This window comes from Spea bombifrons, chromosome 4 (genome assembly GCF_027358695.1).
Source record: "Spea bombifrons isolate aSpeBom1 chromosome 4, aSpeBom1.2.pri, whole genome shotgun sequence".
NCBI classification, from domain to species: Eukaryota; Metazoa; Chordata; class Amphibia; order Anura; family Pelobatidae; genus Spea; species Spea bombifrons.
Genome location: NC_071090.1, coordinates 41,129,678 through 41,154,871, shown reverse-complemented (window position 1 = coordinate 41,154,871; position 25,194 = coordinate 41,129,678). Strand labels below are relative to the sequence as shown.

General features: G+C 39.1%; 1 protein-coding gene across 1 annotated transcript in view; it reads right to left on the bottom strand.

Annotated features, from left to right (window-relative positions):
• Positions 1-25,194, bottom strand: part of LOC128492590 (dynein axonemal heavy chain 3-like) — a 428,956-nt gene that overhangs the window by 14,893 nt on the left and 388,869 nt on the right. The window contains exons 67-70 of the mRNA XM_053465187.1: positions 19,684-19,809; positions 16,026-16,203; positions 15,224-15,297; positions 13,989-14,282 (exon numbers count right to left, since the gene is read on the bottom strand). Of these exons, the coding sequence (XP_053321162.1) occupies positions 13,989-14,282; positions 15,224-15,297; positions 16,026-16,203; positions 19,684-19,809 (672 nt within the window). The remainder of the gene's footprint in view (positions 1-13,988; positions 14,283-15,223; positions 15,298-16,025; positions 16,204-19,683; positions 19,810-25,194) is intronic.

Here is a 25,194-nt window from a genome sequence, read left to right as displayed (position 1 = left end):
TGTGTCAGGACCACATATCATCATTTTTATGGAATAAATTCAGTTAGCCAAATATGGCTATATTTATTAGTTAAATATACAATAAAATTGTTGCAGTGTTCTCTTAAACACGGTGGCCGTTATAATCCAGCATGCCTCTGTGTCTTTATTCTAGATAGATAAATGATATTTTGACATTGCACAGTCATGTCATGGTCCGTGGGCATAGGTCAATTTACACAATTTTTATTTCTTAACCTTGTAAAGATGCAAATAACGTTTCAGCAGTAAACAGAGCCATAAAGTGGAACTTATAAATGAGCAGTTCACTGTTAATAGGAAGGTCTCCTTCTTTAAAAGGAAAACTAGAAGCGCTTTGATATAATATTCATTCAGATATGACACTTTTCAAGTGGTTTGCTGTAGCAGCTGCAAATGGTAATGTTGGGGAGGGGAGGTTGCTCACGTTGCCATAGCAACCAATCTTGTCAGGCGAATTTACAAGTTTTCTCTTTTATTTTTCTTTCCTGAGGTAACGCATGATGGATATCTTTCCAAGGTTAGGAGAAAGGTTTGCGGCAAAACAATAATCTTCCCATGAACTGCCCAAACAGAAGAAAATATTTCTTAATTAAGCAAGAAGTCAAAGCCGAGCGCTCATTATTGTGAAATGCCCAACTGTAAGCTGTTAAGCACATAGCTATATGATGCACGTTAATGAGTACCAGAATCTATCACAATCCAATAGTTTATTCTTCAGCTTTTGTCAAAATAAACATGCGTTCATGATTACTTCACCTTTAAAACCTCAGTACATGCAAATGGCTGGAATGTCATCCATGAACTGATGGCCAGTGTCTATAGCAACAGAAAGGTGCTTTTAAGGAGCATGCGCTTGATGGATCTAGGACATTATGACCCTTTGCAACTGTGTTAATGCTAATTAATTTCACCCCTTAGTATTTTTCTGTACTCCCTAAATAGCCCTAAATGTATTGGTGATTTTTGCAAGCCTACCACTAGATGGCAGCCGAGAAGTGCTCATCTTCCACCACTACAGCTGTGGAGATTGGACTAAGTTTCCCAAGATACTGAGAGTTTGCAAAAGAACAGACATCTCATTTGCCATCAGACCCTCACAGGCACAGAGGCAGATGACCATGGGTAATTTGGCTTATATCAATGCAAGGGTAATTACCAGATAATATATTATAGGACCCCTAAAATCTTACTTGAATATTCCAAGATGTATCCTGCGTAGTAAACACAGGTAGTATTAGTGAACTTCACTTGGTGGTAGCTTTGCAACTTAGACATAAAACTGTTATCTACAAATACATGGTGTGTATATTGGCTGATTTCCTTGTTAACAACTAGTGGGTTTTATAGAAGTTGGACAATTTTGACATTTGTAGTTACAAGATCCCCTTTATTGAATCAAGTGCCTCTGGCATAACCTGACTTTTTCTATGACTTCTCCATTCTGCTACATATTCAATAACATCTGTCACTTCGTCTAGCTCTCTAACCCTCTGGCAAATTATGGTGAAATGAATGCGGAGGCTGTCACACCGCAGAAACAAACGTCCTGCGTCCTTTATTAAATAAAGCATTTGGATTGCTTGTGCATGAAACGGCCTTTGGTCTTACCATATAGGTATATACAGAGAAGGTTCCTAACTTCTTTTCTATGTTAATAGGCAATTACCTACTAGGGAGGAGACACCAAAATAAAGTCCACCTTTACATTAGCAAAAAAAAACCAGAAAAATCCTAGGGCTGATCCTGTGATAGTCGTGTGTACCCGCCTATTGCACTGTATACCATTAAAAGTAATGCAGCGTAGCTGGTTTATTCTAAATAATTGTATTTTATGGGAAATAAATTCAAATATGAGGTTTCTTACCCCTAACTAAAAGCTTCCTTCATTTTCAGACATGTCTAATATTCTGGAGAGGAAGGAGGAAATGCCTTAATTTACAGCCAATTCTTGAATTTCATTTGTCAGATAAATCAACCCATTATTTTTCTTCCCAGTTTTACTAAATTTAGATGGACACCTCCCTAAATGTGTAGGCTATCTTGTCTATCACTGGATGTAATGTAATCTCCTCTAGTCATTCCTATTTCTGGGCTTAATTCTTCTAATGCAGTTCCTGCTGTTCCCTTCAGCTGCAGGGAGAATTGACTGTGGTCATTTAACAATGACAAGAATCTCTCTTGTCAAATTAAATCACATTTATTGATATAAGGTTGGAGAGGTAAACTCTTAACATCTGTGATAAAAAAAGACTTAACTGTTTCTTCCCCAGCTATATGTTTTAAAAATACTATTTTATGATAGAATGAAATGAAAATTCTTATGATTGAAATATGTTAATCCATTTAAATAGCAATATGCTTTTAAATAAACTAGTGGTTAGGTCTACTGTGTGTTATACTTTACCCTTTTGGGTAGACAAAAACTAGTTTGATATCACAAATTAATACTCCCGAAATGCAATAAAATGCTTTAATGTAATGGTCAACATACAAACCTGTTAGACATGCATTGCAAGAACAAAAATGTGATTTTATGCTGCTTTCTTAGAATAGAGAGACATCTGTATCCTTCAAATACTTAGAACCTAATGAACTTCATTAAAGCTCTATTGAGAGCTTTAGCAAGTTGCACATCTTAGGAGAAACTAGTGGTGCTTTGCGTTTCCCCATACTATATCAACTTTCAAGTGCTTGGAGAGATCAGGTGACACTTGATCAGGGTTGAATAATATGAGTCCTATATCTCCTTTACTTCTCTACCAGTGGGTCTACAAGTTGATTCCCCACTGGAAAGATACACTTTATAACACTCTTATCATAGTCCCTTTTCAGGTAGAAATAAATTGTATACTACTACAGTTTTATCAAGAGACAGTTAGCAGCCAAAATACTACTATGCTATGAATTCAGGTATTTACGATTTTCTCTTCCAAATCACCTAGTCCTTAGTCTAGTGACAACATATTTCCACCAAAGACACTTTACAATTTTACCTTCTGCATAAATAGCACATTCTTCTCCAATAACATTCTAAATTTGGTGCCAAGTATAATGCTTGTTTTAGTTGTGTGAGTGCTATTGGCTGTTGGCAAAGCAACACAAACTTCTACATTTGTTTGTATAGCACTTGCCCATAACCCATCACTATTGTCTACACACGACAATGACTAATGACATTTTGTGAGTTAGGTTGTTTAGACCTTATTATATTGGTGTCAAGGAAAAAAACAGATACAAGTATAAAATCGCAAAACAATCACAAAATGGTAATTACTGTCACTAAGATCTACTACATATATATACATACATATATATATATATATATATATATATATATATATATATATATATATATATATATATATATATATACATACACACACACACACACACACCCCGAGGGTAAAGGGCACAATAATTATTGGTCCCTCTCATATCATCTATAAAATGTAAAATGGGAGCTACAGTAGTTATATGTACAAGATCAAGGATTATTTAGTCATAACACTGCTCGATGCTCAAGGTATTGTTTTGTAATCTATGTAAATCCTTTTCCTCAGTAAAATTGGTTTGTGTACTTCATACGTCCTGTCCATCTAATGTGTGCCCTGCTTTGCTTTTTCACATTTATATTCATTATAGTCAAGTATCTCCATCTTGATTAACCACACAAAATGTATAGCTTCTGAATTCATATACATTGAAACTTGATATTCAGATCTAGTCCTAAAATACTTGCATAAAGTTGTAATGTTACCCTTAAAGCAGGCATGTTCAGTGTATTAACTTTTGGGCTCAATTTCACCACTTGTGGTGCATCAACCAACATTTGCTTACAAAGTCACTGTTTAGCTTTGGGGTTTAGCTTGGGGTTTTTTACCAAAAGATAGTTTTGTTAGTTGTTTGAGTCTGGCAACATGGATTCACTGACAGCATAATGGAAAGAAAAACAAGGCAGGGAGGAATTAGTGAATTACAATGAAGAAGCATTAGTGTTGTGACTTATACAGTACATGTTTGGCTCACAGCCTACATCACACCCTATACACAACTTCTAATAAATCTCCTGTATGCATACTATACACACACACACAAACACCCTACACAAATACTACATGTCCCACAAATACAGGCTGTCGCTAGGCTTTTCTCTACCTATTGTATTGCTCTGTCTCAGTTTGTTAGAATACATTTTAATATGATCTCCAAATTCTGAACTCCAATTTTTGGATTATTGGACTATATTTGTATTATAATCATGACAACCATTCAGGGTAGAATCAATTTGAGATGAACAGTGAATTGCCTATATTTTTATATTATTTTATTAACTATTTATTAATTAACTAAAACTGCCAGCCCGGAGCCACTGCTATCAAGTGAAATGCTGCTTCGTTATTATTCACGATATCTGACCAGTGCAAACGTGCATTTATTTGCTCATGTATTGTGTAAAATGTGTGGCTGTGTGAACTTTATAAAAAGTTTTCATAGATTATATGATATTTGAAGAATTCATTTATACAGAACACCTCAGCCTAAATCTATTGCATAGTGTTATAGAAATCAATAAATAATAGCAATAATAATGATGTTCCTTTAATATATGGCTGTGTTATAACAAACTTGTTCAAGTATAATGTTGAGAACTCAGAATAAGGCAGAAATAATTCTTTTTATTCATAAGTTGAACAAGAGCTGAAACTAGAAACTGCCAAAATCTGATAACTGTAGTGAAGCATATACCCTTTTTATTTCAGTCTATATTCAGAAGTTAAGTTCCGGAGAACAGTATTATCATTAAAAGTCAATGCAGTTTTATGGGAGTTAGATCATGTTACATTACTTTCGTTCTTTAATTTGAAAAAAAGCAATGAATTGAGTGTACTTGGATAGAAGGTAGAAAGTACAGAAAGTTGTAGTTAATATAAAATTATTTTTATTAGACCAAGGTTTTGTCCTATTTGTATTTTAATGGCTTGGCATTGGCAGTAGTGTCTTGCTGTCTGCAGGTGAAACATAATTATAATTAAGAAAATGATGTTTCCTCTAGGCAGGGGGATTGGGGAGTCTAGGTTAGCATATGGCAGAACATTGATAAATACAAATTTATCTAATCCAGCACGAAAAAAAAATATTTTATCTACAGCAAGGGAAACATACATTTTGCGAAACTTGCTAGGCTTTTTGTTCTTCTTCGCTTCAATAACATTGTTGGTATACTTCATTAGGTGACTGACATGTCCGTGAGAAAGCACATCCATAAAGTTGGACGAAAATAAAAATTAAATGAAATTTTACAATGCAAAAACATGTGTTTATCAGCATGTCCTCATTAACAAATAAATTAATAGGTTATATATTATATATTGGAATATTATTACATTTTAAGTCAAAAAAGTTTATAATTTTTCTTAAAGTCTGATGCATCTCATGATCTGGTTTATCTTATAATTCATAAACAAATATATAAATGGCTGGCCATCTGGCTTGCTTTCCTTAGTTAAGTTCTGTTTCTATAGAAAAATTATCAGTGTCGAAGAACTGTTAATGGTATATACATAGTTACGGTATTATCCCAATTGTACATTGTTGTAAAGATATTTTTTTAAAATGTTGACCAGTTTCCCGGTAGCTTCATTTTCCATTAAGCCATGTGTTGTCCAAGACACTAATACTCTATGGTCTATTTGCCCATTTGCAATGTTTAAATATTAAATTGGGAAATGTGTTGGCATAAACATGACAACTTTATTAGCCTCTACTTCAGAACTATAATTTGAATATTTTAGTTATCTTTTTTTTTGCTTATTTGCTTTACTGCTGCTATAAACTTTTATACAATATGCACACCTAAATAACTACATCATGTCAATTCTAAAATGATGGTAACAATAATACAAATACTATAATACAAATAGTGCATGATTCCCTTACTTGTTTGAATGACAAATGAAAAGTCAGTACATTTATGAAGCTGCAATGCTGACATATTGAGTAAGTTTTGCAATAGTTCAGCTTTCTTTCAACCACGGCAAGGTTACACAGACGAAGACACACAACACAATATACTCCAAGATAAGAAATCCAGTTGATATGACTGGATTTCTGTTGACATACTGTACATGTTAAAAGATTTCTAAGCACAGTGGCATGGAAGAATTTCACCAACTTGTAGAGCTATCATTTGACTTGACAGTTTAATGACAGCACATAAAACAATGGATTAGTGCCTTACAATTAGTATTCTCCATACTTGTGCTCTAAATGGATTACACCATTAATGGATTACAATTTAAATAAGCCACAGGTATACATTAAAAGGTTGGTATTCCATTGTAATGCCAAGAATCCACTATACATTGTAGTAACTGGGTCTTATTAATTTGGCCAGTTCAATTGTTATTTGTGCACAGATAGATCATATCTATGTTTTGTTGTATTATTGACAAAGCATGCAATAAAAACAGTTGAACAGTACAATTCATATAATTAACACAAAATGGACTTCTTGTAGTTATGATATATAGATTACACCTTGACACAGCAGATATTTAGATCCAGGAACCTTTTAGTAGCCTACGTTATTGTGTAAGGTGCTTATTGTTAATATAAATAATTTATCTGATTTTACAAAATGATACAGCAGGAATTCTGAGGCATTTATTTGCTCTGTAAAGATTCCTTTTGTGTCTCACTGAACAGTGTACATCCATGTGATCAAAACATCTTAAAAAATAAATACTTTTGATGCTGCTCAGGGCCGGCCCTATAATGGGGCAGACTGGGGCAATTGCCCCAGGCGGCACTTCAGAAGGGGCGGCACTTTGCCGCCCCAAGCGCTTTTTTTTTGTTTTTTTTTGTTTTGAAGCGAAGGAGAGAGAGAGAGAGGGGCACCGAGTGGTTTTCGCTTACCCGATCGGCGCCCCTCTCTCTCTCTCCTCTGCGGCGAGTCTCCCTGTTCGGTCCCGGTGCCGGCTTGTAATGCAGAGCGCCGGAAGTGACGTCAATTTCCGGCGCTCAGCATTACAAGCCGGCACCGTGGCAGAGCAGGGATACTCGCCGCAGGACTGTTTAAAGGTAAGTACGGGGGGGGGATCGTAGATTATGGCGTCGGCGAAGTTTAAAATGCCGTTTTAAACTTCGCCCCCCCCGGCGTCGGGGGGGGGCGGCGTTTTAAACTTCGCCCCAGGCGGCGTTAAGTCTTCGGCCGGCCCTGATGCTGCTCCTAACATACAGTTGCAAACCAAACCCAAACCATCGACCACAACCTCCTCTCATGTAATGTGGTAGGACTACATTGTTCTTTTCTGCACACCTAACACCTTGGCCCCAATGCAAACACAGCAGTGATTATTATATGTTATAATGAATACCAAGAATCTGAGATATTGGTTAAGACAGCAGGCCAGTAGGGCACATTAAGCACCCGAGATTTATGTTGACCAAATGTTGGACTCTACTTGTGTTTAATGTCACTGGCCTTTGTGATCCATGGATGATTTATATATTATCTTTCTAAAACAAAGAGTAAAGCAAAACCTAAGAAAACAAAATAGAACAATTAATAGGCATAATTATCTTTGACCAGCAACTGTAGAAGACACTTGTCTATCCATTCTTATAGAACTGTGCCAACAGCAGCTGTGTTACTACAGGATGTAGATGGAAGGAGACGTGGATTATAAATGAGAGGAGCTTAACTCATAGGATGCTATTGAGAGTAAAATTACATTAAGCAAGAAATAAGCTAAAATGAATGAGGAAGAGAAAAATGTCAGTGTCTGTGTAAATTTATTTCTGTGGCAATAAATAGCTATCTTAAAACTACGGTTGAGAGGCATAAAACGATGATCATTATCAACTGTTTGATAACTCAGATGATCAAGTTGTATGCGTCTCTCCATTTTCTCCTCTTCTATACTTAAGATGACTGACGCAGCAAAGGTTGGAGATGTAAATTAAATGACATTTAATAGCAATACTCTAATCATGTCAACATCTTTCTCATTCACATGAATGTTCTTAGGTCCAATTAGACATGTAGCAATGAGAGTTCATGCTTCCTTACAAAACCCGTTGCTATAGCACCAGAAAGGCATTTTCATATTTTTGGTTTCATAAAATGCTTAGATTTGCGTTGTTAATGTACTAACATACTCTGTGCAATTTGTCTCATTTTTAATTAAACTAAAGATACATTTAACTGGTTCCTACAATTTAAGTTACATTTATTTGACACACATTTTTCCTCATTAATTCATCTCTATTCTCATGATATCAAATACTGAAGAAAGGCTAAGGATGGTCGAAGCAGCTAAGGCCTGTGCCTAAAAAAAACTTACAGAATATGACAAACTAATTCGGTACATTTTATCTCCTATCATGAATCACAATGGAATTAATTTCTAACTAATAAATAAATGCATTTTTAAAAGGCTATCAGTTATTCAACTAAACTCAGTTATTTACTGAAATCATTTCTTAGCTAAAGTAAAGCATAGTCAATTTGTCCAGTGCATGGGGTTACAGCATCTGTTGAGATATATATATATATATATTGTAGGGGACAGCTCACGCATGGGGCGGCAATGACAGTTTCACACAGGTTTCCAACGTAAAAGCGTGTTTATTTAGATGTTGTAGTCACAGAGCACCTTGTAAACAAAACAAACTATAAGCCTGTCCGGCTCTAACTAAACAGCAGGATACCTCTCTAGCAGCCTAAGGTCTGACGCAAAGCAAAGTAACCAGTTTTGTATGGGGTAAAGCTTCATACCTGATGGGCTGCAGCGCTGGCTGTAGCTGCTCCTTCATTCAGTTTCTCCCTTCCTCTGCAAACCTAACAGCCCTCTCTTTTAAGGCTTCCTCCCCAGTAACGAGCTTATGAAGCCTCACCTGAGAGCACCTGGGTTTGCTACCATGCCTGGCTGAGGTAACCAGGTGAGATATATATCCCATCAACCACTCTCCCATACACTTTACCACATATCCCCCCCGTCGACTCCAGACCAGAGGTCTGGACAGCATCAGCAACCACACAGTACACCCTGGACAACGCATCCGCATTCTCATGTAACTTCCCTGGTCTATGCTCCACTGTAAATCTAAAATTTTGCAAGGAGAGAAACCATCTGGTCACTCTTGCATTCCTCTCCTTATTCTGTTTCATCCATGCCAGAGGAGCATGGTCAGTCACCAACACGAATTCCCTGCCCAGGAGATAATATCTCAGGGACTCCAACGCCCACTTGATGGCGAGACACTCCCTTTCCACTATGGCATAATTTTCCTCGGCTGGGGTCAGTTTCCTACTCAAGTACAGCACTGGGTGTTCTTCCCCATTAACCACTTGTGACAAAACTGCCCCCAAACCTCTAGCAGACGCGTCTGTCTGAACCAGAAATGGTTTCCTAAAATCAGGGGAAACGAGCACTGGCTGGTCACACAGGGCAGACTTCAGACTCTGAAAAGCCCTTTCTGCCTCGGGGTTCCACTTTACCATCACTGACTTACCACCCTTTGTTAAGTCTGTCAATGGTGTGGCCATGGAGGCAAAATTGGGCACGAACCGACGGTAGTACCCGGTTATGCCAAGGAAAGCCCTCACTTGTTTCTTTGTTACTGGCCTAGGCCAGTTCTGTATCGCCTCAATCTTATTAATCTGGGGTTTAACCAGCCCCCTACCAATGATATAACCCAGGTATCTTGCTTCCTCCAGACCCACTGCACATTTTTCAGGGTTTATGGTTAGGCCTGCATCACTAATGGAGTCTAACACGCCCTGTACCTTACCGAGGTGACTTTTCCAGTCAGACGAAAAAATAACCACATCGTCCAGGTAAGCAGCGGCATAATCACGATGTGGTCTCAAAATCAGATCCATCAGCCTCTGAAAGGTAGCAGGGGCCCCATGTAACCCAAATGGCATCACAACATACTGGAACAGGCCCTCTGGAGTGGAAAAGGCAGTCTTCTCTTTAGCCTCCTCAGTTAACGGTATCTGCCAATAGCCCTTTGTAAGGTCAAGTGTTGTAATATACCTTGCCTTCCCAAGCCTCTCAACCAGTTCATCCACTCGGGGCATGGGGTACGCATCAAACTTTGAGACCTCATTTAATCTCCTGAAGTCATTACAGAACCTCCACGTCCCGTTGGGCTTTGGGATTAGCACTATGGGGCTTGACCATTCACTAGTAGATTCCTCAATAACACCTAATTCACGCATGCGCCTGACCTCCGTGGATACCGCCTCTCTACGGGCTTCTGGTATCCTGTATGGCTTCAGGTTCACTTTACTCTGAGGCTCAGTTTTAATATGGTGTTTTATGAGGTGGGTACGGCCAGGTTGGTCCGAAAACTTGCGTCTGTTTTCCTGCAGGAACTCCCTCACCTGCTGCTTCTGGGTCACGGACAGTGCCTCTCCTATTGTTACTGGGGGAACTGGTTGCCCCACTTCTTTGACCCCTGCCTGGGTCGCCCCCAAAGACTCCCGCTCTTTCCACGGCTTGATCAGGTTTACGTGGTAAACCTGGAAGGGTTTTCTCCTGCCCGGTTGATGGACCTTGTAGTTCACCTCACTCATCTTCTCTACAACCTCATAGGGACCCTGCCACTTGGCTAAAAACTTACTTTCGACGGTGGGCACTAAAACCAGGACCCTGTCCCCAGGATTAAAGGCCCTCAACCTGGCAGATCTGTTATAAATTCTGCTCTGGGCCTCCTGCGCTCTTTGCAGATGCGTTTTAACTATAGGCATCACCGTCGCTATTCGCTCCTGCATCTGAGCCACATGTTCAATAACACTCTTATATGGGGTGGCCTCGGTCTCCCAAGTTTCTTTGGCAATATCTAACAAACCCCGTGGATGTCGGCCATAGACTAACTCAAAGGGGGAAAACCCTGTAGACGCTTGGGGCACCTCCCGGATAGAGAACATGAGGTAGGGTAATAGACAGTCCCAATCCCGACCATCCCTTTCTACCACCTTTTTTAGCATATGCTTTAGGGTTTTGTTAAACCTCTCCACTAACCCGTCTGTTTGAGGGTGGTACACTGAGGTACGGAGGTGAGTGATTTTAAACAACTTACACAGGTCTTTCATGACCCGTGACATAAAGGGCGTACCCTGGTCAGTAAGAATTTCTTTAGGGATCCCCGTGCGAGAGAACATGTAAAACAACTCCCTAGCAATATTTTTGGAGGCCATGTTTCTTAAGGGTACCGCCTCTGGGTACCGGGTAGCATAATCCAAGACAACCAAAATGTATTGGTGTCCCCTAGCAGATTTGACAATGGGCCCTACCAAATCCATGGCAACTCTCTCAAATGGTACTTCAATGATGGGAAGTGGCACCAAGGGGCTACGGAAGTGTGGTGTTGGGGCACTCTTCTGGCATGTGGGGCATGACTCACAATACCTTTTTACTTCTTCATATACCCCAGGCCAATAAAACCTTTGGAGGACCCTCTCTTGTGTTTTATTAGTCCCCAAGTGCCCCCCAAACACATGGTTATGGGCTATGTCCAGCACCAGGTGTCGGTATGGTTTTGGCACCAGAAGCTGTTCCACAATTTCCTTGTTAACTTTGGTGACCCGGTACACTAGATCCCCATTCATGGCAAAATGAGGAAATTTCTGGTCAGCTTCGGGTTCCTGTGGTACCCCATTTACTACCGTGACATTTGCCCGTGCAGTTCCCAGAGTGGGGTCTCTCACTTGCTCGGTCCCGAAGTTACCCCGAGACATTTCTAAATCTAAGACCTGTTGGCCGGGTAGGGAAGTTTCTTCTTCTTCCTCCCCAGCTAACACCTGCAAGGGGAAAGAATCTTCACTATAGATTTCAGATGGGCCTAGATCCTTTTCATCATGGCCCTTACTGGTATCATTGTTCCCAATGGCCGTCTCACCTGACCCATTACTTACAGGGAGGGGTACAGACTCTGCCGGAGTTTGTTCCCCAGCTGCAGAAACGTTCCCCCTTCTCCACAACTCCCAGAACAAGGGGAAATCGCGGCCTAATATAACCGCATGCATAAGTCTTTTTACAACTCCGACTTCGTAGGTCACAGTTCCAGATGGGGTCACCAACTTAATGGGGGCCACAGGATAAGCTACAATATCCCCGTGGATGCATAGCACTCTTATGTGCTTGTTCGGCACGTAGTCCATAGTCACAAGGCCGGCCCGAACCAAAGTCACCAGGCTACCCGAGTCCAAAAGTGCCTTCACAGAGCAGTCATGTATCTTCACCATACAAAAATGCGGCTCAGTCTCTGATTCTGGAATGGCTGCACAAACAGGTTCTGCAAACAGGGACTGACGCCGACTAGCGTCACACACCATGGGCTCTGAGTTAAGAGGGCAATAGGCGGCTATGTGTCCCCACTCATGGCACCTCCAGCACTGGGGGGTCCCTGGCCTCCTTAGTAGGGAGCCCTTTCTAGGATTGTGGGGTCCCAGGGGTTCAGGATCAGTCTTTTGCCCTTGCCCAAACTCTAGAGCCCTGCTCTCTCTCACATTTTTCCATACACCTCCAGCCGGAACTCTCTTACCCAAAGATGTCGCGGGTCTGACAGTCTTGGAAGGTGTTGGTGCCGCAGGGACCTCACGGAGGAAGTCCTCGGTTGCTATGAACCTTTCCACCATGTTGACCAGCTGCTCAGCAGTTCTGGGGTCTCCATGCCCAACCCACCGTTGTAGCTCCGCCGGGAGGGCGCGGAGGTAGTGGTCCACTACCACCTTTTCCACAATCTGGGCTGGTGTAGTGGATTCTGGTTCCAGCCACTTGCGTACAAGATGAATCAGATCATACATCTGGGACCTGGCAGGCTTGTCCATGGTGTATTTCCAACAGTGGACTCTCTTGGCCCGAACAGCGGGCGTAACACCCAGGCGAGCAAGGATCTCCATTTTTAGTTTTGTAAAGTCCCGGACATCCTGCTCCCCGAGGTCATAGTAGGCCTTTTGCGGTTCACCAGTCAGGAAGGGTGCAATCACTTCTGCCCACTCTGCAACTGGCAGTCTCTCTCTCTCCGCCACTCTCTCAAATACGGTGAGGTAGGCCTCAACGTCGTCGTCGGGTGTCATTTTTTGTAAGCCCCGCTGAACGGCCCTCCTCACGTTAACAGTCTCAAGGGGGCTTGCCTCCACTTGTTGGGGCTGAGCCACAACAGTCTCTCTGAGCGCAGCAATCTGCTCCATTAACAGGCGATTCGTTTCCTGTTGTTGGGCCATAGTCTGCTGTTGCGCATGTTGCTGGGCGTGAAAAGCCTCTGCATGAAACTTCCGTTGCTGTTCCAAGGCCTGCTCATGTCTCAGGTTGGCCTGTATCAGCTGCTTTATCACTTCCTCCATTGTGCCGGATGGGCCTTACAGTGCTGCAGCCTTCACTCAGGACATATGCTTCCGGCCCTTTAAATGTCCACAAAATTCAGATGCTGTGTTTTGTCCTGCCGTTGCTCCTAGCACAACTCTGCCCGCATTCTCCACCAATTGTAGGGGACAGCTCACGCATGGGGCGGCAATGACAGTTTCACACAGGTTTCCAACGTAAAAGCGTGTTTATTTAGATGTTGTAGTCACAGAGCACCTTGTAAACAAAACAAACTATAAGCCTGTCCGGCTCTAACTAAACAGCAGGATACCTCTCTAGCAGCCTAAGGTCTGACGCAAAGCAAAGTAACCAGTTTTGTATGGGGTAAAGCTTCATACCTGATGGGCTGCAGCGCTGGCTGTAGCTGCTCCTTCATTCAGTTTCTCCCTTCCTCTGCAAACCTAACAGCCCTCTCTTTTAAGGCTTCCTCCCCAGTAACGAGCTTATGAAGCCTCACCTGAGAGCACCTGGGTTTGCTACCATGCCTGGCTGAGGTAACCAGGTGAGATATATATCCCATCAACCACTCTCCCATACACTTTACCACAATATATATATATATATATGAATTAAGAGTAAAAATAATCCTACCGTGGATTTACTGCAGCCGTTAAAGAAAACAGGGTTGAACATTGGATCACTGAGATACGATTTCAGCAAGTTTCCTCTTAATCCCTTTGGGGGCTCGTTGGTCATTTTTATTCCAATTTGCAACACTGACACAGGAAAATTGTCAGATGGGTAACTGGTCAGCCATAAGCGGAAGCTAGATTTGGTCTTTTCAGGATCTGTAATTATTTCATCACAAATTTGTTCAAGATCAGCAAGCCAACTAGTGGCTAGGTGGCAGTTTTGGAGAATCACCCATGTTCCGTCTTCTGCTGCCTGTAAGAATTTCCAAGAATTGGGTAATAAAAATTAAAAAGCTAATTATTTACTTGTCAACAGTTAAAATTAATACAGAATCCTAAACAATCTAGAGAAAACCAAACACAATTATTATCCAGGAAATTAAGTTATACAGTCTCTGTGACCTTTAATCAATCACCCAACTGTTAATGTTAATTTTGCTGATTTAAAAATCATAGATGTATTTGCATTTTAATGGCTATTAAATGAGTGTCATCGAGAAGAAATAATGAATGCTTGGCCTTTTCGTGTACGGTATTTGTAAAATATTTATGAGAATTTAAAAATTAGGAGACACTAGTCAGGGAGGTGAACAAATAGCAAATATCAAATATCAAAATTTGCAGCTAAATGTTTAACTGTATAAATGTTTATTAAATAAATACACAGAAATATAAATGGTAAACGTAGAACGACATTGAAATTATTGATGTGGCAAATACTGTGTATATACCAAACAGCTCAATTTCAGTGTTCATTAATGCAGCACATGCCAACACACATGTATATATTTAAAAAACAAATTGTAGTCATCAGTGCCTCTACCTGGGCTGGGCAATCTTCATACTCCTGGCTATTTATGAACCATTACAACAGGCCTGGCTGACTCACTCAGTGTAATGTGAGATTTATCCAGCAGCGAACTGTGCATTTAATCGATTCACTTTTCAAAATTGCACCATGAAATGGCAGTGTTGAAAATAAGCATTTTCCTTTGCTGCAGTCAGTCCTCTGATATGTTTATTTTCTGTGCTTATAGACAATTTGTGCTTTAATTGTAATACACATACATAAAAATACATTTTTTTTAAAGAGGAAATAATACAAAAATGAGTCATTCCCTAATAACCCATGGTCAAGATATTTTTTCTACCAGTAGATCATTTTTGTTTAATGTAAATAACAGCTATTATTACCTTTTCAACCATTTTTCGAGCAATAGGTCCTTGTCCTTGGCCAAGAGATATTGTCTGAAGTTTCATACCCATTTCTGGAACAAAATTAAACTTTAATTATCAATATATTAAATATGTGTTTGATTATAGGATTACCCATATCATCCTACAAATATTTTTAGCTGATATGAATACAATAGGGTTACTCAGCAGCTTGGATCCTTTGGTTTCAGTGTTTCTTGAAAAAACCTATATAGGACTACAAGCTTCAGATGAGTACAATGGCTTGAATAAGAGTTTAACTGAGAATCCAACTCTATACAGAACGAAGCACTCTCCTAAGCAAGATTTAGGGAATACAATATACAATGGCAATGCATTAAATATCAGTTCTAGCCTGAATTAAGTCAGGTAAGTGGGGGGATTGGGCGTAGAGCTAATATTGTTTATTATTTGTTAATGTGCAAGTAAATTCAACAGATAATCAGATAGCGGCTTTGGATAATCATGGAAGGTTGACACTAATTAATTATTTTAATTATATTTTTAAGTTCAGTATTCTATTAGATGAATTAAGTTGCAATACTAACTGTATAGTATAGAAAAAAATCTCTTGCTATGGGATGGCTTCCATGATATTCCACTGAATACATTAAATCATGCGGTTGTCCATCTTTTAAGATTACAAGACATTTTTTTATGTCTTAGAATAATTTTACAATCAATTTCAAATAGATTGGCAATCATGTTAACCCAGCTTGAATACAAACATTCTTGTTATAGCAAAAAGGATATTACATATGATATGCTGGCTCATATATACCTTGTTCTTCTGCAAATTGCATCAGCGATTCTAAGGGATCTGCCCCCGGTGAAAGAACAAATATAAGTGGTGTGCAGGAAGCAGATTCCATGTAGCTTCTTTGCAGGTCAAATGTTGGGGGATCTATGTAGGCAGGCCCCATTTTATCAGTGACATATTGCTGAACTGCGGGAATAACCTAAGTGATGTAACAAAAAATACAACACCATCAAGTGAGTGATACTTTCTTTAATACTAAATACCACAAATGCTTTTACTCTAAAAAAAAAACATTTTACGACTGCAGTCCAAAAAAACCCAAAATGCAGGTTTAAACATTTCATTCCTACCTCCAATGTATCTGTTTGGGCCATCCCAGGTTGTACATTTGGCAAAACATAGTTCATAATTATGCAGATTTTAAATATTGTAAAACATTGTAAAATCAAGCTAGCAGTGTTACTTTCAGTAATATCAATACATGCTTTTTCTATTCTTTTGCTTGTCTTAACAAAATGATACGTATGGCTACCTGACACATAATAGATTATAAGTGTTCAGGCCTACCTAGGTCTCTTCTTCAAGCATACTTATACTTGATATGCCTAGTATTATTTCAAATAATAGGCCAAAATAGTCTTGAACACCTGAAATCTATTACACTTCAGTTACTGAATTTGCTCAGTTTATACTATGGCCAACACAGTACAATTCTAAAACTGAATAATAATAGTAGAGTACTCAGGCGAATCATCAAAAGTGGTGTTTGAAATCTCCTTAAACTCCTAGAAATGTATTATGGAACAGAACAGACTTCTGGAGCCACATGGGAAAGGGGAGCATGCAATAATGTCAATGGTTATTGACTGCTAGGGTGCAACAGTGGATTTTATCAAATGGTTGGGGCCTACCTCTTTTGTCTGGCAGCTTACACTTGCAGCCGCTCATCCCTTCTGTTTGTTTGCATTCTCTTTTAGTCACATCAGGGTGCCACCTGGTCAGCTCTTCTAGGTGGCGAGAATAGCAATAGGTATATTGAACCTAGTCCTTGGGGGAGGCTAATGGCACCGTAGGACAAGAGCTTGTGGTGTCTTTATGTGAGAACCTGCTTGCTGGGACCTCAGGTCCATTATAGCATATATTATCTTGAAGTAAAAGCATTAAAGCAGAGTCTTCATAACTAACAAAATGGTGCTATCTAAAGCGCAGCCTGCGTATTTGTGAGGTTTCCTGAAAACCTAAACTGTTGTGGAGGGCATTCTCTATAAATTTGTAAAGAATGCAAATGCCAGGATCCAAGTTGTCCAAGGCTTTCCTCAACCATGTTAATCTGGATATTAAGGGAATAGACCTGCTGATATTATTTATCTAAATCTACCTATTGCTTCATTTTCCACTGTTCATTTCAACTATCGACAGAAAATATAGAAAAGTGAATGACTGGAATAGCCTGGAATTATACTAGACGAACGTACATGTGATGCGGCTCAGTGTCTTCCATTTCTGCAGCTTAGTACATTTCCTATAGAGTTCATTTATTGGTATTAGTCAGATATTGGACACAGCATCTTCACCCAGTTTGAAGCCTCCTCAAATTAGTTGAAGATCTGCTCTCATTTAATAGATCTGACCTAATTATTTACTCCTTGTGACTATCCACCACTGGAAGTTTGGCTACATCAGACAGGGTTACTGCAGAGTTGCTTTCAAATATTGGGAATCAACATCTGCTGTTTATTCCCTGCTGTAATATTTTTTGGAAGGTACAATAAAAGCAACAACAGTCTGAGTGCCGATCGTCATCGACAGGAAGAACTGGCATGATTTGAAAATGACCTGCTGTGTTCTCTTGTCAAAAGCTTATTTTAGATTACTGTAACCTGCACATCAAATTTTCATTATAGTTTTTTTTACTACTCCTTAAGAAAAAGGACCAGCTGGGAGACATTGCCTTTTATCCCGTAACTCATATTTGTCCCACTGCTACAGAAATTGTTTTTAATAGATACATTGTAGCTTTAGTGTGTGTTGCTCTCATTTGAATAGTGTTAAAATGGAAATTGTATTAGGGAAAACATATATTTTAGTATTTATTATTTAAAATCCATAAAAGTATTATAACTTAAAGGAAATATCTGCAACATTTTTAAAAATGTTTTTACAAGGAATGTATCAATTGTGAAAAAGCTGATGATAATAATAATACATACTTAAACAACAATCCACTAATTGGATTTAGATTATGCCCATTCTTTTCACAAGTAAAACAAATTATATAAAAAACCCCACACAACTATATTTTGATCTCATTATGTTTTTAAATCTGTTTTTCCTCTTAAAATTTTTCACATAAAAATTAAAGGGCTGGCCATACTGAAGCACATTCCAAGAAACGCAAAGCCAGACTAGGCCTGGGTTCTTAAGTGTGCTCATTAGTTGAGTCCGGTACACAATTGCAGACACAGGTCCGAATATGTATTTTTCTGAAGATGTGCCAAAGGGAGAAATAGTTTTTAACTCAGCTTGAGCCAGACAGACTGCAGTGGGATGAAGTACCCAGGATTAGGGCTGCAACTAACGATTATTTTTTCGATTAATCCAATAAGCGGATAAAAAAATAATGTACATTTTTCATTTATTTAAAATAATTTAATGAACAAACTGGTTGAGAAAACTTTGAGAAAAATGCATTTCTTGTTTTTATTTCCCAACCTGCCCCCCCAGTTATGCACATCTGAGCCCAGGCTTGCCACACTGCCTCCCAGATATACCTTATACCCCCTGATATACCGCTCTGTCCTCCAGATATGCCCTATACCCCTAGATATGCCACTCTGCCAACCACAGATATGCCACTCTGCCCACCAGATATGCCTTATACCCCCTATATGCCATAGTGCCCTCTGATATGCCTTACACCCCCTGATATGCCACTGTGCCCTCTGATATGCCTTATACTCCAAATATGCCTTATAACCCCCTATATGCCACTGTTCCCCTGATATGCCTTATACCCCTGATATACCACTCTGCCCCCCTAGAATTTGCGGGCACTTTCGCTGAAGCTTCTATGACTGAGCACCGGAAGGTAATGTGACGCCGGTGCTCCATCGTAGAAGCCCCAGCGGAGGTGTCAGGCAGTAGGGGAGGATATCTGCGCAAATCGCACAGACGCCCACCTGCTGCCAGAGAGGAAGATCCAGGTCCCCTACAGCACTGCGGGGGATCTGGATTTTAGTGTTATTATCCAACCTCTGTTTGATAAAATCGATTCAACTAATGAAGGTGGTTGGCAATGATTTTCATTATCGATTAGTTGTTGCAGCCCTACCCAGTATTACTTTCTCTGATGTCATTTTTGACACATAGCAAATAAATCATCAACGCTATAATATAATCAGCTCAAGTGCGATTTTCCATTGTTCACCAAGGTTCCTTTAGTGAATAAACTCTGTAACATAGATGCATTTAGGAGTCTTGAATAAAGACAAAATCTACAACTAACCATGTTAAAACTTTGATTATGGGAATATACTTAAACAAGGAAGAACTTTACCACACATTGGAAGTCTACTTTTTAGGACAAAATAAATTTGTTAAAACCTAACTTTATAGCTAATTTTTATGCTTTCCGAGTGGGCATGCATAAACATGACACCAGAATGCAATCCTTACTTACCTTGTCAGGTCGTATGCAACGTATAACCAGCAATTTCTGAAAACTGGTGAGGATATCTTCCCATGGGTCTGGCAATTCCATTTCATTAGGGAGAGTTGAATCATATATAATTTTCCATTTCTGAATCTGAATGAGGAAAACCACATTTAAAAGACTCACACAAAAATGATAGAAAACATAATAATGAATGTGAAAATGCCACATTATAGGACACACTTGTTTAAACTCACATGTTCTACAGTAGAGTTGCCATATCAACGCAGTAATTAGACATTTATTAATAATATATGTTATATAATATATAACATATGTGCAGCATTTGTTAAAATACAGTGATGTTGTACATCTTTTTAATAAGCATCTCTTATTAAAATGAGTTTACAGCAACCCTATTCAACATATAAACTGTCTGCATAATAATTCAGCTGCTCCGAGTAAACAACATTCTAACCTTTTAAAAATCCCCTGATACTGCTTATGGAAGAATGAATTTACTGTCTCCAACATTTATGGGTAAACAAACACCAAGAAAATACATGTTAAATATGTTTCAAAGTTACTTTCCAGCTTAGATAAAAAGTATAAACACTGATTGAATTATAAAAAAAAAAAAAACAAGAATGTCCTACTGCACTTACTTATGGATTTCATTTTTTTTAAAATAAATGAGTCTGTGAATTTCCTGACTTTTTTTTTTTTACAAGAATTCTTTTATGTTCTCTTAAATTATATCGTATTATGCGTGCATACAGCATAAGCACCACATATGCCCCTCATTTATTAACCCTTTCATTTTTAAAACTATATATAAACCACATTTCCAGTGAAATGTACCACTAATTTGAATCCTAATTAATAAAAACCCACAAAATACATCTTTACACTATAATCTTCATTATAAACCAACACTTTTAAAGACAGGCTGGTCTCCAATTTGATTCTCATCTGTAAAGCCACCATTAATGCCGTGCAAAGACATTTGAGATTTATGGTTATTGCTTATGTATATTGCATTATGCAATGGCAGCAATTCATAAAAGTTGATACGGCAATCAGTAATATTGAATTATGTGGTCTTATCTGTTATTTTTTGTTGTGCAAGACAGATGTTGTTCCATGTATCTAAAAATAAGAAACAGCATAACTGGTAAAATGTGTGATAAAACATGAGTTATATTTAACATAAAGGGACTGCCACTTAGCATAATTTAATCTGACGGTAATATATATTTTTATCACAATTCTTATTAACAATCATGCCTAAGTTTCTTTCTACTACACTTCACACGAGAACTGAATTTACCTTGTGACTTGGGCACAGTATATTCCATGCTGCTTGACAAAGATAATACTCCTTAATAAAAACACTGGACACACAAGGTTGTTGGAAAGTAAAAGGCCACAGTACTTTATTACTGTGACAAATTAGAATCAAACTATTACACATGCATATAGCAAACCTTACTAAAATCTTGAGAAGTATCTGACAGGCAGATAACATGATAGGGTAAACTAGCATACTTGTAAACTGTATCGAACATAGAAAAGAAACAACAATCTGTAGGGATATACCGCCAAATACACCCTACACATATCAAAAACCCCCATGGACTGAACCCATGGAGTAAAACCAGAGCTGAATCTTGGTGTAACAACCAATTAAAACTTTGCTGTAAACCGTATCTCCATAAAACGTCTGCCATAATCTAAACACATAGATTCCGCCATACATCTATTGCTCGCTCAATGCCAGTTGTCACTTCTAAACACCACAAATGGTGCCTAGGTCATGCGAATGAACACCATCATCTCTAAAGAGTGCTAAAGACTCCTGCGTAATCTCTGGGTGTAAAATAATCATTCCCCCTTGCTAAGCCACAGAGCGAGATATAGCCCTGTTGACCTTAATGCAAGCTCTAGTAATACCAGCCAATTACCTTGCTCCCCTCCAAAACAGCAAAATTATCTCAGACCACAAAATAATCAATCAGGACATCAAAGCCTGAAAACGGATGAGATAACATTGGATATTCTTCTTGTAAGACTGCATGTAAGACTAGAATTTGACAGGCTTTATCAAGCCTAGCAGCGTGCTCCAGCTCATGGGAAACTCCTTCCCAACAAAGACCTCTCACACCCAGCCAATGGATTAGCACACAATAAAACAGCTATTCTTTTTATCTGACAGCGGATTTCCGGCTTCTGTCAGCTTTGCTGCCCATTCCTCCCACACCTTGTAGTAAGTTGCCCAAAGCACTGCCGGGCAGTCTGTTCCTACTGCATCTGCCTCGGGGTCCAACATTCGAAAACGCTGCAGCTGAAACCGAGAGAATAAGCAATTTCATTTTCAACACCAGGAAGATGCTGAGCTCTAACATATAAATTAAAGCGTAAACAAAGAAACACCAATTACTGGAGGGGATGACGCATTTCTGCTATTTGTAGCCTGTTGTTGCAAAAGAAACGTAATTTCTTGTTTCGCTGTTGATCATCCCGAATGCAAATGGAGACCAAAATTGGAAATTACTCCAAAAATGTCATGTTTGTTTGTCAATCCTGCATCGTGCAAGACCCAACGCTCCTTGAAGTACACAACCTGTAGAATCTGCGGCGTCAGTGCAAAGAAACAAAAATTGAGTTTGACACCTCAGCCTCTAACCAGAGTGTCTGCCCATTAAAAGCCAGCAAAAAGGCATCCCACTCCCACAGATGATCGTTATGTTCGGTAGAAATAAAATGGTGAGCGGCTCATGCCCCAGCCATTGCCCAAAACAAACGCCTACAAAACATTCTGCCTATGGGAATAATCCTACAGGTAAAGTTCAATTTTCCAGGTAGCCACAGAATCTTCATATTGAAGAAGCCACAGGAGCACCGTGTGAGAGTTCACCAGTTTTTACTATGCGGAGAATCCCTGACCCTTTCACCTTTATCAGAACTCTTTTCTACAGGTTTTTCAGCAATCTCCGATGAAGCATACACCAGCGTCACTGCACTTGTCGCCCTAGCCAGAGGATCAGGTGCCCCAGCGCCAACTAAACTCCCCGGTGCTGGATCAAGCACCACACTAGTGGACAATGTAGCATAATTTCCCTAAACTGACTGTGTGCATACATTAACATTCCTAACCCTTTCCTCACATTGCTGCAATAGTGCCCTAAATCCTGAAAACAAATCAATAATAGGAGAAGCAACTGACTGGGGTAAAAGGGGTGATGCAGCGGTACTAGCAACGACCAAACCTAAATAAAAAAAAAACAGGTAAAGAACTAAAGACAGAACATAGTGTAGAAGAAGATTATGATACAATAGGACCAGGGTCCTTAATTCCTGCCAGACCGCGGGGGAGCCAATCCTGAAGATCTGAGAGGTTCTGCAATAATATATTCTTTGTTGCAGCCAGGAGGTGCCATTAGCCACAGCAGCAGCCCTGATAACAGCAAACATATCTTCAAGACCTGGAAAGGTAGGCAAAGGACATGTACTGCTCAAAGTGACTGTGAAATTCACTGTTTCACTTGGTTGGTGAAGAATGCTTCTGGCCCAAACGGAGGAAAATTATCCCATAAATAGCTTCCCATGACCCCTCCCAATAAGGCCGGCTATAACTGAAATGTCATATACATGTAACCCCCTTAATACATTAACCCTACCCTGCTTACTGTCAATACCGGCCCAGTCATGCAGCCCTTTCTCTTAATGTTCAGGGCTTACATGTAGTACTTGTAACTATACAAAACTTACATATGTTCAATAAAACATCCCCATAGTATAGCTTTGTAGCACAAGTGGTTGTCGGTATTTCGGGACAAACTGCATGTCTGTCCTGAGCAGGAAACAAAATCAGTATTATAATTAAAAACCTAAATAATGCGGACTGTTCTCATGAAAGGCAAGATAATTGGATATTATCTGCTGTCAAATACAAAATAATTTCTTTATCTGTAAACTTCTCATAAAATGCATTGGTGAGATTATTCAAATGCAATACTTAGCCCTTAGTGAAGAAGACATTTGCTGGGACTGGCCCTTCATACTTCATAATTAAATTGATGAATTTAAATAGAAACATAGATTTTGATGGTGGACAAGAACCATTCGGCCCAATAAAGTCTGCCCATTTAACCATATTATCATTAACCTACGCTATTACACATTTAAATATAGTATATCTGATATGTCATTAAAAAATGGGCACAATAAAGCCTGTTGATCAACACAGCAATTAGAACACTTAATCAAATTACAACAGTTTCAACTCCACTACGCTTTATGGCGTATATTGCAAATGTTTATCTCTCTTAAGTTATCAACTGCTACGTACATTTCTATAACATAAAGCCAGCTATTTTGTTGAATGCTAATTTTCAAAACCAAGGAGAATGCCAGGTTCTAAGCTTTCCTACCAACAAGAGAAAATACCCAGGTTAAGTGTCCTATGTTATCATATTGATCCCCCACAGTTTCCCGTTTAAGGACCATCACCGTATTTTCCTCTTTGTTATTTATCTAATGTGATTCTTGCTAAAATGCCTCTGTTAATTTGCAATTTAAGCAGCTCTTCAGGCTACTAAATGCCAATTGATTTTGCAATTAATATGATGAACTCCATTCAGAGCATCAATTCTCAGCAAAAGACCAAAGCTGCATATTTACAAAAGCTTACATAGGTTTCTTGTATGTCACAGCTGTAGAACAAGGTAAGCGTCTTTACATGTTTTATTCTGTGTTAATGAATCACATTGATGTAATCTATATAGTATCCTTAAACATACAAACTAAAGTGATATTCTTTTAATATGTATGCACTTATATTCCACATTTTAGATTCAAATTAAGGAACCTGTTTCTTTCATGTAAAAATGAGTTATTAAAGGAGGTATTTGACACCTTGATTTATAATGACTATTGCAACAAGATGCCAACCTACAGAAGCCATTTTACTGAAGGCTTTATCCAGTTTAACATTTCTCATCGAACTTGCCAAGGGTGGTTTCCAGAAATAGGAGTGAAATGAAAATAAACGTTCAAAGGCAACAATATCACACATAGTAGGGTTTATTAGACCTTTGTTTAATTTTGGAACCATAACAATGTGAACAATTGACTACTAAAGGGAAGTTTTTCAGTAGCATGAACATTTGTTTGAAGCCCAAATACTAACTAATAAACCAACCAGCGTTGGAATATCTTTACTTGACATATGTTTTCCTCAATAGACTGATGGTATTTTGTTAAGCATTCATTTTCAGTGGGGCATTTGCAATCACTTGCTGTCAAGGGTTAAGCAGAAATATTAATGCGGCCAGTAGGAAAGATGTCAGAAGCTGGTTCAGGTAACAGAAGGGTTAGGTAGAAGTGTAATCAGGATAATGCAAAGGTCTGGAAAGCTGCAGAGTATTGTAAATAAGTGGAATAATCAAAAGATTGGAAAGAGTTATAAATAAAGCAAGGGGATTAGCAAAGCAAACAAGGTCATCCTGTCAAAACCAAACAGCGGTGGTCAATAGC